Raw genomic sequence first — 15,597 nt, forward strand, 5'->3', positions numbered from 1 at the left:
CTCATCTACTCAGGGGTAATGTTTTGCATTTACACTGTTTGTGGGTTTTATTATTATTTGTATTCCTAATACATAATGAATACAAGCTCTGGCAAGGTTTCTCTGAGAGGACTAAAGGTGATCACAAGGCCTTAGCAGGGAACTGAGGGGCTCAGAATAGCAGTTGGTTGTCTACAGCAATGTATTTCCTTCTAGAGACTGGGGGGCTGTTTTAAAAAGTGATTTGTCACTCTGGTTTTGTAGATACAAACCCAGTAGTCTCTCTCTCCTTTGCTCTTTTTCTCTCTCCTTTTTTGATTCTTTCTGAGACTTTACCCTACTTACAGTCACAGTGGTGTGTTGTATATGGGACAACGTTTAACAGCCATTCACAACATTCAGTGTCTGTATGGCTGATAAAGTTTGCTGTCATGGCAATACTGCTGTTGCCATGCTGGCTTCCTATAGCATAGCTCCCAGAGCAATTCAGAGTGTTGGTTTATATATATTTGAAGTGTTGCAAAGTTTAGCTTCTGTAATTACAGAGGAGCTGCCTCTTTTCTTCGCTGCAGAAATTGAGAACAGTCCATGTATTCATCTTCACATTTTTAAATTTGAAAAATGTGGAAGGCTGACATTTTTAAACATGCTCTGATTGTGGGTTCTTGTCTCAAGTATTCTTTCTCTGATGATATGACAGAACATGAGGATAATATCCGTTTATTCACATGAGCTTGGTGGGTGAGCACAGAATGAGAGCTTGTCTGTGACAAGCTTTTGCATTTCAGGGGCCCACGTAATTTTGTAAGGGTGTTGCCCATTTTTACATACACACATGACATTTTACAACAGCTATTACAACAATAATTATCAGAAATGCTTTGGTTGAATATATTTAAATTAGTTTGTGGATTTATAAAAAAACAGGAGTTGAACTCGCTTCCAAAAAACAAACTATTCAAGATGTTTCTATGTTGGTAGTGCAAGTGTGGCCATAGCATTAGGAATGCACAGACTAGCTTAGGGTGCAATGCAAGCCAGCCAAATATAGAAGAAGTATGAATTACAGAGGTTTTATGGCTCTGAACACACAGGCTTTAGCAGATGTAACCTCTCCTGGCTGCCTGCTCATTATTATGGCTTCTATTACAGCTCCAGTTTGCGGTTTAACCTCACCATCCCCTGTTTTAGCTTAAGCCAATGAAGAAGGTGCATTTCAACTAAAGTGCTAGACTGGATGTGTCTGTTTTGTTATTCCCCCTCCCCATTCTCTTTATAGATTGATAATCTCTAGTAAAGAGGTGAGGCAATTAGCTACAAGCAATGATATCCTAAACAGTGACACTAGACTTCTCTGTCACAAACCTCACCTGATCCAGTAGGTCTTTGAACTCTGTCTTGCCCGAGACTCACGTTTATTCTTTTGAGGAGAAGGCAGTCGTCAATAAGGAAAGGGGGGGAAAGGGTATTTCAGAGAGAGTGTTATTCTTCTAAGCCATTGTTTTAGTTTTAAATGTTAATTCTCCTTTCAACCCAAATAGCATAACATGTATTATGCCCATATCAAAAGCAAAGAAATATTAACTGGAAATTGGCTAAGAGGATTTTGAGACCAACAAGTATACTTACAAAAACTAGGACAAGAAATGTAGGGAAGGAGAGAAGATAGTCAAATAGCAACTCCTGTAAATGTCTCCTGTTTCAGTAATCTACAATTTTCATTTTTAAAGGTGGATGTGAAAGACTTTGGGGGGGGGAGGAGACATTAAAATCTCTTATTTAACAAAGGCCTTTGAAAAAAAGCAGAAAATATGCTTAAATGTGCCCTATTTTACACATTCCTTTCATCCTTTGGGATTTTTACATAATGCTTATCACTTTGTCATTATGTCAATTTGTGCTTACCAATCTTTTTTCTCTTGTCTCATCTTATATTTAGGCTGTGATCCTGCAAACACTTACCTACATGCTTAGTTTTGCTCCTCTTAGTAATCCCTTTGAAGTTAAAAGGATTATTTGCATTAGTTAAAATAAGGCATGTGTGTGCTTGCAGGGTGAAGGCCTTACATTGTAAACTCTGGGATGGGACCAGATCGGTTTTTATGCAGTTGTGCAGCTCAGAACATGGTTAGGTGAAGGATGAGTTCAGGAGTTTGCAAAGTATGGTTAGGAGGGAACAAAGGAGTGGGCTAAGTCCGGGGCATGGCACACAAGTAGCTGCTCACTCCAAGCAACATAGAGAGTGTTAGGGGGGTTGTTTGTGGTGTGTGTTTGTTTGTTGTTTGGTTTGGGTTTGGGTTTTTGCTGAGGCGTAGCTGAAGATCTCACACCTGCTGAGACACCTGCTCCTTTCTTCCTGCCTCCTAAAGCAAAAACTTCCCTGGTGTTGGCCATGTGGTAACCTGGAGCAAGACCATAAGTAGCTTTTTGCTGCTGTTTGTAAAGAGGAGCAATTAAGACCTGGAATGTATAGCTGCAGAGCTCTCCAGGCTCCTGATATTGGACAGTTGCTGCCTTCTGATAACCACACAGCAGTAGCTGCTCATCCCAGCTAAGGTATCTAATGCCTTTATTTTCTTCCTGTGTTTTCCCGCTTCCCAGAGAGACCTACACACTTTATTTGTTTTGTTTGTTTTATCTTTAATCCCTTCTCTGAGAAGCTGAAAGTATGCTATCCAAACACTCTATTTAGTTGTCATTTGCTTTTATTTCAGTCAAATCATTTAATATCCAGCTGGGGAGACGTGTAGAAACTCTTCCCTTAACTGTATTCTGAGAGCACTACTGCAGCATCACAAAAAATAAACCTGGTATTTGGGATAGAGAGAGACACCCTGGAACACTTCTGGCCACCTCTGACATAGATATTCCAGTGCTTTTTGTAATGTAGCTTGAAAAATTACTTCCAGCTTCACATGAAGATCTCAAAATATTTTTTTTTCCCAGGAGTATTTATTTCAGCTGCTAACTCTAGGCAGAAAAAATGTTATTTTTATTGCTCTGGTGTCTAGAATTCCAGTTGAGCTGTGGGTGCAATGTTGCTATGTTATCTAAAATTAGGGACAGGAATGATCTTCTACTAAAGAACATACTCAAAAGATTTGTCTACACAAAATATTTTAGCAGTCATACTGAGGCAGTCTCAGAAAGTGTTTGGAACGTGAAGCTGTGGACAAACACCCACTTGCTGAGCTGGCTGTGCTTGTGGAACTGGTCACTGCTGCTAGATGATCTTTCCTGACCACTTTTGTATTTGTAGGCTGAGCCATGTATGTGAATGCTCTCTTGCTCTCACAGTCAGAAAGAGTTAACATAGATGTATGATTTAAATCATATGAACTAACCAAATCCCTTTGACCAAAATGCTGAGGGAACGAGTGCTCATTCAGGCAGCTTCGCAAAGGTTAAGGTAATCTCTGGTTGTGAGGAGTGGTGGGGAGCAAGCCTTTCAGATCATGTTTTCCAACAAATGTAGCTAGATGAAGAGAAATACTGATCTGATGGTAGTGCTTTTAAATTCACTTGTCTGTGGTATGAATTTAAATCACCACAGTGCTGCTGAAGGAGTATGAAATAGGGGATAGAGCAGGGAGGAATATAGAACAGAATGTCCAGTGGTTGATGTTCTGCAAATAGCTGTCTGAAGTATCACAAAGAGCGCCTCTTGCCTTTCCAGAAGCTCTTAGAGACTGGCTTTTACGAGCTGCGCTGAAGTATCAAGTGAACACACGGGAAGGCAAGGCAGCTGCTGAGACTTAGCGCTGCAAGGGAGCAGAAGCGGCCAAAAGGAGTTGTGAGAGCAGAGGTTGCTCGGTGAGCACCAAGCCTGCCTCTGACCTGAAGACATGGTCGTTAAGGAATCTCATTGACTGCCTGACTTCATTATACCCTGCCCAAGCTCTCTGTGCTTTCAGTTAGAAGACAAATACTGCTTGTGGGGACAGTTAACCCAGTTCTTAAGAGCTGCTAGGGGTGGTAGACGTGGAACAGCTCAGAGGTATAAGAAACAACTCCGAGGACCAAGTTTTCTGGACCAGGCTTGAACATGCATGCTTCTGATGGCGGTTACACTGGTTGGAAGTGTGAGAAAGACCTTACTAGAGCTGTAACTGTTCAAGTAAAACAAACTGTAATGAGGAAATCGCACTTGAACTCATGTGTCTTGTTTCACCTCAGGATTTGCGTTACTCGCTGCTGCTGCAGCCGTGCTCACATTTGGAAGCCCGTCATCTAGTCTGCTACATCACTACAGAACTAAACAGATCTGCTGGGGGGTTGTGGGCACATCAGCTTCCCTTGCACTGTTGACCTTACTCCGACACCGCAGGCAAACTACAAGAGAAACCGACAAAGTTTAGCAACTTTCACAGATTTAAGGTCCCCGGATTTCTACTCTTTCTGCTGCCGCTGGAGACGGTTTGTGAGAGATTGCCTTTTTCCTCACGCAAGGCTAACCTCCCCAGGGAAGCCTGGGACGACCTGAGACAGGTTTACCAACACAGCTCCCCTAGTTTAAACTCCCCCTGTGGAAACTCCCGTTCCAGCGCACGTGTGCCCGGGCGAACACATAGGGCTGGAGAAAGGGGCTTCTTTTCCTGGCCAGCATCAGCGGTACCGGCCAGGCTGCCAGCCCCCAGCAGCTGCTGCGGAAGGTCCCCGCTCCGCCCGAGCAGTCACGACCCCATCCCAGCGCCACGGCGCGCCCCGCGCGGCCGTTGGAGCGCGCGCGGGCGGGGCGGGGCCGGCCTGTTGGCCGCGCGCCGGGGACAGGCTGTTGCAGGCGGGCGGGGCCGCGCGCGCGCTCCGCGCTCCGCTCTCTTTCCCTCGCCTCGCCTGGCCGCGCGCGCCGGCGTCTCCGCGCAGCCCCGGCGCTTCCTTCCGGCCGCCATTTTAGTTGCTGTGCCTGGCCTCGCGGCACCGCTGCTGTTGCTGCTGTTCGAGGAGCGGAGAGCGCGTCCCGCCGCACCCAGCCCGTCCGCCGCCCCGCCTGCCGCCGCCACCGCAGCGAGCGGCTGCTCGCCACCCCGCTCGCCACCCTCCCCGTCGCCATGTCCAAGCGCCACCGCCTCGATTTGGGGGACGATTACAGCTCCAGCAAGAAACGCAGCACCGATGGGTAAGGGGCGGCCCGGCCCGGAGAGCGCGGCCTGCGGCGGGTGGGGGGATTACAGAGGCTCCCGCTCAATCCACTCTCCATCCTTGGCGCTGGCCGCCCGTCGCAGGGCTAGGCCTCGCCGGGGAACGGGGTGGCAGCCATGCGGGGGCCAACGAAGGGGTTACGGTGGCCCGAGCCGCGCGGCGAGCCCCCGGCGCCGCCTCGACTCGGCAGGCCCAAGAACCTCGGGCACTCTCCTGAGCACTGGGCCTGGGCCTAGGGTCGGCCTTTTTGCAGGCCACTCGGTGCGGGCGGAGGAGGAGGAGGATGGCGGCAGCGCGGTGGCAGGGAGCGGGCCGGGAGAGCCTCGTGCGGCGGTATTGGGAGGGGAAAGGGGAGGAAGGCTCCGGCCTAGCCGCTTGGGAGGGCTGGGCTGAGCTCCCGTCGCGGCGGAGCCGGGGGCGGTGCGCCGCTCGGCCCACTCCCCTGCGCCCGGCTTTGTCTGCAGCTTTTATCGCTTTTATCTTGCTGCTTTTTTTTTTTTTTTTAATTTAAATTTTTGAAGTTTCCTTTTTTGTTTGTTTTCCTGACTTAAGAGGTCTAGCAAATGTGGTCGTAGAGATCAGTATGAGTTTTGTTCCACCTGTGTAGTTAGTGCCTGCTCTAGTAGGAATGTTATTCCTTTGTTAGCGTCTTTCAGTGATTAATCGACGGCGATATGCTTGACTTAAAGTAAAAATCGGTGGCGAGGTGGGTTTTGGCATGGGGATCGGGAGAGGCATTATTATGTTTTTCTTAAGTGGGAGTTTCGGGACTGTACCGCTCAAGCTTTAGCAGATTTTCATTAAGGTTAATGAAATTGTAGGAACAAGCATTACACTGCTGCTGTCCTTTTATACACAGTTGGTTTAGAGTTTTCTTTACATAATCTCATACTCTTAAATCGGGGAGAAGGCGAGTGGCTCTTTTAGAGTAAATACCTGAAGCCTGAAGGGAACACAAATAAATACCACGTTTATCTAGTCTGTTCTATGGAGCACAAAAGAATTCCACGAGTTAATCCGTTTCTAAAGTCCAGCAGCGTTGTTTTGGACTATTTATCTAAGAAAAATACTTAATCTTGTTCTCAAAAGCTTGCAATAACCTAAAGTCTACACTAGCAGTTAGTGTTCACTGATAAACACTTTCTGCAAAACTCCCACCACCCTTTCCCCTCCCCCCCCCAAAAAAGTGATCTTCGTGTTTTGTTTAAAAAAGTATTGAGTTATTTATCTTCTTTAGTCTATTTTTGCATGCGTTGCCAGAAGCTGAAATAGCTCTCATGTATGTGCAGAAAAGTCAAAGAAATGTAGCTTTTTTTTTTTTTTAATATGTGGATATTTTTGTTAAGTTTTCAAATAATTATGCTGAAACTGGGCACTACCTAAACGTGGTGCAGCTGTTGCAGTTGGCTGCCCAGGCAGTGTTTTCACAGGTCGGTGTTTTCGTGTTTGTGTTGATAGGTTTTGTAGTTTTGGTGTGGTTTTATTTAGCGTTGTTTTTACTTGTCATCTACTGAACTGATCGTCTGTCATCCTGAACTCTTAGTTTTGCCGATTTGTGTATAGACTGTAATGAATTCCCATGAGTAGTTAAACTTTCTGACCAGCATTCTTGGACCTTTGTGGCCCCTAAAAGCTAGACAAGTGCTGATCTTGTGCCCCTTCTTTGTCCCCTACTCCACCCATAAAAGCGTTACATAGCATGGGACTGAGAACAAGTCACTACAAGCACAGTTATTGAGCGTGGTTGTTACTACTTGAAATAATAACTCATGTAGAAAAAGCCATACTAATATTGCCTTGTTGTGATTTATTTTTGGAGAGTTTGGCTTTGCAGTTTCTGGAAGGCTGTAAGGAAGAAGCACAGAGAGATTCTTCTAGTCCATAGCGTGTAGGTACATGCTGAGAGTGCTTTTATGCACTTCAGTTGATTTCTGGAACTGGATCACGCTGGATGGTTACCACTGCAGGTGCAGAATTGTAGTTTGTTGTTCATTTAAACTGGAGCACCTGAAATATGAAAGTTGTATCAAGTTATCCTCCATTTTTTTAATTTCCTTTTTAACTGAGGCCTGTATTGGTAAGTGTGGCTCTGCACGGCAGTGGTGCCAGGCCAGCAAGCTTGTAATTGTTGGTGTTACCTTAACTTTTCCAGTCTTGAAGTATCATGTGTGAAGTAAAATACTTCTTGGAGAACTTGGAATTGTATGGTGGGATTTTGGCTGTGCTGTGTGAATTACATAGATGCTACTTAAAATCTCTTCAGTTTATTTGAAAAGAGTTTGTTGTTGTGTTATCACAGTGACTGTATAGCAGAATGTACCACACTGACTAATTATACTTTATTTCCTTACATGTAGAACAGAAATACTGCTTTAGCTGCATTTGCTTTTTTTATCAATTATAGGTATGTCTAAAAATGGAGAAAAACCACTGATGGTTCCACTAGATATGCTGAAACCTTCACTCTGATGATCAGTGGTTTTACCTTGTGCTTTTTGCTTCCGCTTTTTATGTGCTTTTCATCCTCTTGATTTAATGACTGCTACAGTGTTTCTTTTGCACTCACTTGTGTGTATATAATGTATTGGCATAAAGAAGTGAAAGCAGAGAGCAGACCAGGCTACTTCACTTGAAAAACAAAGCAGAAAAAACCCCACCCCACTCCCGTTTGATTATGGAGGCTGCTATGGATTCAGGCACAAGACAAATGTGATTAAATTACCCTTTTTTATTCTTTATTTCTGGATTTAAGACCAGCTTTCTCTGTGCAGCAATGAAAAGTAGCCTGAATGTGACAGTTTATAAATGAAGAACTGCCAAGTTGCATTTTTAGAAAACTCACTAAATTCATGCAACAGCAAAGCTGTCAGTCCTCTTTTCCCTTGTTGACTAAGGGAGTTTGGATGTGTATTAAGTTTTTGTAATACCAGCAGGCTGGAAATATTTGTGGGGCTGAGAAGAGGAGAGGAAGTTCTGCTGTGAAATCGTAAGAGACTAAGTTTGAGGGCATACTATATACTACATTTTTTCTATGATAAGATCTGGTTGCCCCCACTTCTTTTTTTTTTTACCATGAAAGAACACAACTTCCTTGATTAACCTGTAAGTAGTTTGTTACTTCTGAAATGTAGGTAGAACTTGATAGGTTTGTTTTCTTATTTGTGTGATTAAACAGCTGTAGGAGTTCAATGAAGAAACTCAGAAATGGGGGATTAAGAGAACTTTCCATTCTGGATTGTATTTGTAGTCCATTTAATCCACTGTCCTCTTCTCGAGGTTGTATTTTTATCTGTGCTTTAAGCCCACACAAATGGCTACCAACACAGAAGACAGTGCTGCCCTCTTCCCTTGTGCTGCAAGTAAGTGTTTGGGAGACTAGATCACAGAATTATCTTGAGTTAGAACTAACATTTCTGCAGGGCATCTGGGAGGGCTTGATCAGCACAAGGCCATTGCTGTGCTTCTGCCAGCACTGAGGCAGACTGACAGCAGTGTGGTTCTGTTCATTTTAGCAGTAGGGGTGGGCTATGTCTGGCTGAAGCATGCCTGAAGATACACCTGGTGATCTGTGATGTAGAAACTTCTGACATCATACTGTTTAAATGGTTATGGGATATTTTTATTGGTGTGTTGGGGTTTTTTTAATGCTTTGACTAAATGTCAGGGAAGAATAAAGATCCTTCAGAAATGTGCATGCACGTGCACATGCAAAACCATCCTGCATTAAAGGGGTGTTTAATTCTTCCTTTCAGTGAATTGAGTGCTGTTACCAGGTTGTTGCATTTTATCCTGGGTTTACTATTTTTAATTTGTCTTTGTACTTAAGTCCTTTTCCTAATAATAGCTTTATTTGTCTGACCATGCAATTGTTCATCTCACTACCTGCAGACACTTAAAAACCTGATTGTGAATAGCTCATTGATTGCAAGTCCAAAGCTTTACCTTTTGTCTGATGTGTTCTATTAGGCTCTTCCACCAGTAAGTATACTATAACAGAGTCTAGTTCCTTCAGTTTTTATCAGGGGTAACTTTTCCATACCAGAGAATATGAACCTTTTGGGTTATACAATATTGCCTCCCATTTTACAGTAAGAAGAGTTTTCTAGCTTGTACAACACTTGGCCACAGTAGAAGGAATGGCAAAGCTTGGTATCTCAGATGCAAGCAAATGAGCTGAAAGGCCCTTGGTTTTTAGACAGTTCAGTGTCCAGAGCTTTACGAGAATCTAGTTACAAGTGAGTTAGGTAAGTGAGAGTAAACTGTTTTGTAGTTTTTCCTTACTCTTGGTGGGATGTGTTCAAACAAGTCTTACTAAGAATAAATAAATATTGTAACAGCATCTGAAACCATAATATTGGTAAAGTATTTTTGGGGAAAAAATACAGCCTGATTAAATTACAGTCATTTTTGCAAGAGCTAGAGTGGTTGTTTCCAGTGTGCAGCAGACTTTGAATTAGCATTTATAGAATTAGTTCTAATATAATTTTGGGTTATTTCATCTTCTCTGTAGGTAGGAATTTACTTTTCACTTCACTAGTTACATTTGAATGCAGCTGCATGTTAAAGACACTGCAGAGGAGTGTCAGCCCACAGTTTTCTGTAAAATGTGCTGTACTCTTTCTTCTGGGCGTGCTTGAGTGCAGTTAAAGAAGAGGGGGAGGTTTTGTTTTCTCTTAATGACTATACACATACAAACATTTTAAGGAATTTGCTATAAAGCTGGTGTTGACTTTGTTTTGCCTGTTTGATGGGATTTCAGTTAACATAATGCTCAGAAGTTGAAGCTGAGGATATTCTCAGTTCTGCAGGCAAAGATGTCACTAATCTTTTGAATTTAAAAATATTAAATCCACTAGCTTAAAATGTAGCGGGGTGTTGTTTTGAAAAGCAGAACTTCAGAGTGCTGAATTGGGGTAAATTTGAGGCTTTTTGTTTTAAATGTGGCTGTAGCTCTTTGGGTGAAAGTAGGGATTTCTATGTAAGTGTTCCAGTGTTCATAGAGAAAGACTATGTGCAAGAACAAGTACGTGGATTTGTAAAGTCAAACTGCCACTGAGGCCAGAGTTGGAAATGTGAGTGGGTAACAGGTGAAAATAATACTGTTGTTCTTCTGCAAGTTCAGTGAATGTTTTTTTGGCTTAATAGTTGAAGCAAATGAAGCATATAAATGTTGGTTGTTTTCCCTGTGTGGTAGGAGGTGATACCAGAGAAGATGATAAAGTTTAGCACTGTTAACAGTTAGACGTGGTCTCATCTTAATTCCAACCTGAATGATTCTATGAACTGTAGTGGCTGGTTTTAAGACTTTGTAAGTTTCAGACACAACCTGTGTATGAAAGTTGATTGAATCAGAGTTGTATGGGAAACGTTGAACAAATAAAAGCTACAAAGTAACTATGGGATGTTAAACTGTTATGCCAGGGTTCGCTTGTCATCTTGCTTAGTTTTTGTGGGTTAGCATCATTCTGTTGCTAGGTAGGCAAGAAGACTGTTCGGTATACACTTCTTGTGCTGTTGAAACAGCAAGAGAAGTGTGGAACGGACATCTGGTTCTTTACCATCGTTCAAAGGAGAGGGCTAAGACAATGCTCTCTCTTTATGTAATGGCTTTGTTCAATCTTACCTGCAGTGAGAGGAACTCAGCACACAAGATTTACTGTTCAGTCTGCATCACATACTGTTACTCTTTCCTTATCCCTCCAGGTAGTTGTTTGCAAGGCTTTTGAAAAAACAATTGGTTTAGATCCCCTTAGAACTGCCTACCTTCAAAATTGCATTGTCTTTAAATTGCTCATTTGCATTTCACTATTGAAGTATCTCATTTTCTTCTGTGTCTCTTGACTCATTTTAGGAAAGACCGGGATCGGGACCGGGATCGTGATGACCGTTCTAAAGATCGTGACAGAGATCGTGACAGAGATAGAGATCGTGACAGAGAAAGGGACAAGGAAAAAGATTTGCGCTCTACGTCCAACTCTGCATATTATGGGGCTGCTGGGTTACCAGCCATAAAACCAGCAATGATTCCACACAGTATTAATCCTTTCACGAATCTCCCCCACACGCCACGATACTACGACATCCTGAAAAAAAGGCTACAGCTTCCCGTCTGGGAGTACAAAGAAAGATTTACGGATATTTTGGTTAGGCATCAGTCATTTGTGCTGGTTGGAGAGACTGGGTCTGGTAAAACAACACAGGTGAGTTCTTATCTGCATGGTACTGCACTTTCTTGGAAGGTTGAGACTTACTAAGTGGAGAAGGGGGGGTGGTGAAACTTCCTCTGGGTTTTGTAACTGTGAGCAAAACTAATTTGATGTTTCATTTGCTTGATGAGTACAGTCTAGTCTTGTTCTCTGGTCATATAGCTTTCCAGTGCTGCAGTTAAAATCACAATTGTTTTGGTAGAGTATTGGCCTGAAAAGTCTTCCTGAGCACTGGATATAGTGATAAGAGACCTGCAGAGTCTCCTTAACCTTTAAGAAGAATTTTGTGGATCGAAGGGAGGATCTAAGACACAAGGAACGTGACAGTGTATTTATGGCAGGAGAGACTTGCTCAAATCTTTATCTTCTGCTTCACTGTTAAAAATCAGTGTAGACACAAGTAATGTGAAAATGGTCTTTATTGTGTAACCTGATTAATTACTTTTATTTAAGCAGAAAGTAACTGAAGGATATTTGAGTTTTTATAAAATGGATCATTGAAAACCTTACACAAGTAAACTTTAAGAAAGAAAAAGATTTTTATGTTGACAGAATGTGAAGGACATAGTACCTGGGATATTTTTTGCAGCTGTGCCTGAAATACTTCAAGTTACATGCCCTTTTTGCTGCGAATTTTAGGAACTAGTAACTTGTTCAGAAGGTCCTATGTGGCATTGTCTGGATTGTCCTTTTTAACATGTGTGAGCTGGGACCATGATTTCATACACTTCTTCAGGAATGTTTGATTCTGTAGATACTTGGAAGAGATAACATTCATGTAAAAAAAAAAAAGTCCTTCTATGAAAGCAAGGTTTCTCATTGCATGATGTGACACTGAAAATCTAAAAGGTATGTGTTCTTAATGTCTATGACTTAAACATCAAGTAATACATCTTAGCACAGGCATAAGGCTTTTCCTGAATTATCTTACTACTTTACCCCTTAGTTTCCAAATGGACTTAAGGAACCTAAAGCATTTTTCCTAAAAATGGTATTTAAGCTACCAAAAGCACTTAAGTTGTCTTGGAAGCGTCACTGCTTTCTTTGAATTCTCCCTGTGAGACTGCAGATATGTTTTAAAACAATTGGAAGTGTCTCTTTAGGAACATATCACTGCAAATAATCTTGCTGCTAGCTAATGAAAACCCTGTTTTGCATGCAGTAATGTCACATTCTTTTTGTGATCAAGTGCTGTCTTAAAACCACTTGGGGGGACATTGTTTTTCTCATTCATGGATCAGAGCAAGATAAGTAATTGTGGTTAGGAAACTCTTTAATACTCAAACTGAAGATGTATGTGAACTATTCTTACTTTTATTAATAAGTCTCAAATAATTTCAACTGTATATAATGAATCGTTCTTCCAAAACTGTCTTAACTTTCATGGAGGTAGTAGAAGGCTATAGAGTGAGCTGCTGCCTGACAGGTCCCTTCTGTGATTATGTGCATATTTTCCCTTTAGTCTTGCAGAGAAGCCAGGTTTGGAAACTCTTGGCTTCAGCAGTGGAAACAGGAGATAAAACTGTTCTCAGTCTTGTTCCACATCAACTTAAATCCAAGGCACTGAATTTGAAGCAGTAACATTAATTTTCAAATCTTCAGTATTTGCAGTGGTCTGGTTTGTAATTTAATCTTCTGTTTTCTTTAAATGCTCTCTGAATCTGCTCAGTGGTGGAATGGCTGTGCTGAATTTCTTTTAGAAAGAGGTTAAGTACTTGTGTAATTGCAGTGTGGGATCATATGTGGAGCTGGTGTAATGTAGATTTCTTCTGTAGATGAAATAGTACAGTAGCATCTGCTTTCACTTGAGAGTATTAACTGTAAAGGGTAGGATGTTTGTTGATGCAACATAAGGGATGCCACTTTGTCAGCAAGTTTTCTTGGCAGGTGAAATTCAGAAGCAAGGTGATTTTGAGTATGGCTTAATCTCCTGTCCTTGCACTGCACAAGAGAGTTGATAAGGGTAAAATTCTGACGCCTTTTTCAACTACTGAGAATTTGACCATATAACTTTTAACAGAGAATGTTTTTAACAAATGGAAATGACTCCAAAAATCTGGGGCAGTGCTGTTCCTCTTTTGCCCTTCATCCCTTTAAAAACATGGCTTTACTTTGACTGTTCTTTGGAATAGTCTTAACTGTCTTCAGTGTATGTATCTTTGATCTTAGAGGCTACTATATGTGTAGTTCTCACCTCCATGTTTATGGAGGGAATATGTGAAAATTCTAATTGAGAAAAGTTTGTGAGGTTGAAGTGTGGTAACTAAAGTTACTCCATGTGCTTTCAGTATTGATAAAATGGCTTTTAAGGGAAGTAAAGGATTTTGGTCATTTGTATGTTTGCCAGTGGAGCTGAAATAACTTTGTTAGGTTTTATAAGACCCAGATAATAATTAATCATTATATTCTCAGTTATGACTGAAGTAGAAAAGGTAGAACTAACAGTCCTTTTTCCTACTGTTTGTAGGTCTTTTAAAGCTGGGCATGAAAAGTACTGTGGTGGTCATCTCAAGCAGCTTAGCACATTGCAGTCTGTGTAGCCATTTTCTTTCATTTGGTCCTGGTGCTGTAGGTTTTGCTGCTTCCTGGAAAACCACTTAAAAATTATTTCATGCTACTGTGGCTTGACAGACCTGCTGTTGGAAAGTTTATTTCAGGACTTGCTCTGTTTAAAGTCAAGAGGCTTCTCCTAATATGCTTAGAGTTGCGTTTTTATTGGTGATTTGGGAAGCAAATTCTTTTCCCTACACTGCAGTGTATGTGCTACAGGGTAGGGTTTCAGAGTCATGCTATCAATGCTTAGGAATTGCTATTTTTGTGCGTGCAGTTGCCATCTCAGTGGAATTATAACTAACTTTGATACAATACAGTGGTTGCAGATTACACCTGGCCACTTCAGCTGTGTTTAAAAAGGGATTTTATTCTTGACAGATCCCTCAATGGTGTGTTGACTACATGCGCTCATTACCTGGACCAAAGAGAGGAGTAGCATGTACCCAGCCTAGGAGAGTAGCTGCAATGAGTGTGGCACAGCGGGTGGCTGATGAGATGGATGTCATGCTGGGCCAGGAAGTTGGTTACTCAATTCGATTTGAAGACTGCAGTAGTGCAAAAACCATTTTGAAGTAAGTATGGCAACTTGGGTAAAGGTGTAAGGCAGGCTGCTTGGGGGTGGGGGGAATTGAAGGGTAGTGAAGGGTGAGCCACACTGTTGCAAAATAATGTTGCAAAACCTGGTTTCCCATTCTCTTCCGCCCCCCCAAGCTCCTCTTCCTACGCTGAGCTTTCACTTAAACTCTGCAGTACTTTCTGTTTGAAAACTTAATGTGCTTGTTATCTTGGAAATAGTATACTGATCTTTCTGTGTTAATGTTGATTTAAAGCTTTGTTCAAGCAACCTAGTGAATGATACGGAAGAGGGTTCTGTTTCAGCCTTAATAGATAAAATTTGTGTTGAAACTGGTTTTGTTTGTGCTCAGGTATATGACTGATGGTATGTTACTTCGTGAAGCAATGAATGATCCTTTGCTGGAGCGCTATGGAGTTATAATTCTTGACGAGGCCCATGAGAGAACACTGGCTACTGACATTTTGATGGGTGTTTTGAAGGAAGTTGTAAGACAGAGGTCTGATTTGAAGGTCAGTAATGATGAAGGCCAATGGCAGCATCTTTCTAGTTGCAGGCATAGCAAATATGATTTCTCTGTGCTTACCATTACTCTATTTTTATAATCCGCTAAAGCAGATCAAGTAGGTTTTTTTGGATCTGGTCATACTCTGTATTGGAGAGAGACCCCTAGGAAATTCTTAATTATATTGAGGAAAATACTAGAAACAGCACAATTGTTGCTTAATGTCTCTGTATTGGACTGGGACTGGTTTTGGACCATTGTAACGAGGGTGATGTATTTTGGTGATAAAAGCAATTGAGTTTAGTTTCTTACTGAATAGTATTATGTATTGTGTGTGTAATGTTCCACAAATTCTTGTTAACAGTTGGAATAACTTTTTATTTTTCTGTCCTCCAAACCTCCAGGTTATAGTTATGAGTGCCACTTTAGATGCTGGCAAGTTTCAGATCTATTTTGATAACTGTCCTCTTCTAACTATCCCGGGTCGCACCCATCCTGTGGAGATCTTCTACACTCCAGAACCAGAAAGGGACTACCTGGAAGCTGCCATTCGTACAGTGATACAAATTCACATGTGTGAAGAGGAAGAAGGAGATCTCTTACTTTTTCTTACAGGACAGGAGGTATTATCTTCATTTTTT

The 15,597-nt window shown here is 41.9% G+C and overlaps 1 protein-coding gene across 1 annotated transcript in view; it reads left to right on the forward strand.

Moving 5' to 3' along the window:
• Positions 1 to 4,847: 4,847 nt before the first annotated feature.
• The window catches only part of DHX15 (DEAH-box helicase 15), a 38,360-nt gene continuing 27,610 nt past the window's right edge, over positions 4,848 to 15,597 (forward strand). The window contains exons 1-5 of the mRNA XM_054172412.1: positions 4,848 to 5,095; positions 10,970 to 11,318; positions 14,256 to 14,449; positions 14,804 to 14,963; positions 15,361 to 15,579. Coding sequence (XP_054028387.1) covers positions 5,028 to 5,095; positions 10,970 to 11,318; positions 14,256 to 14,449; positions 14,804 to 14,963; positions 15,361 to 15,579 — 990 coding nt within the window. The 5' untranslated portion in view covers positions 4,848 to 5,027. The remainder of the gene's footprint in view (positions 5,096 to 10,969; positions 11,319 to 14,255; positions 14,450 to 14,803; positions 14,964 to 15,360; positions 15,580 to 15,597) is intronic.

Source organism: Dryobates pubescens, chromosome 23 (assembly GCF_014839835.1).
Source record: "Dryobates pubescens isolate bDryPub1 chromosome 23, bDryPub1.pri, whole genome shotgun sequence".
NCBI classification, from domain to species: Eukaryota; Metazoa; Chordata; class Aves; order Piciformes; family Picidae; genus Dryobates; species Dryobates pubescens.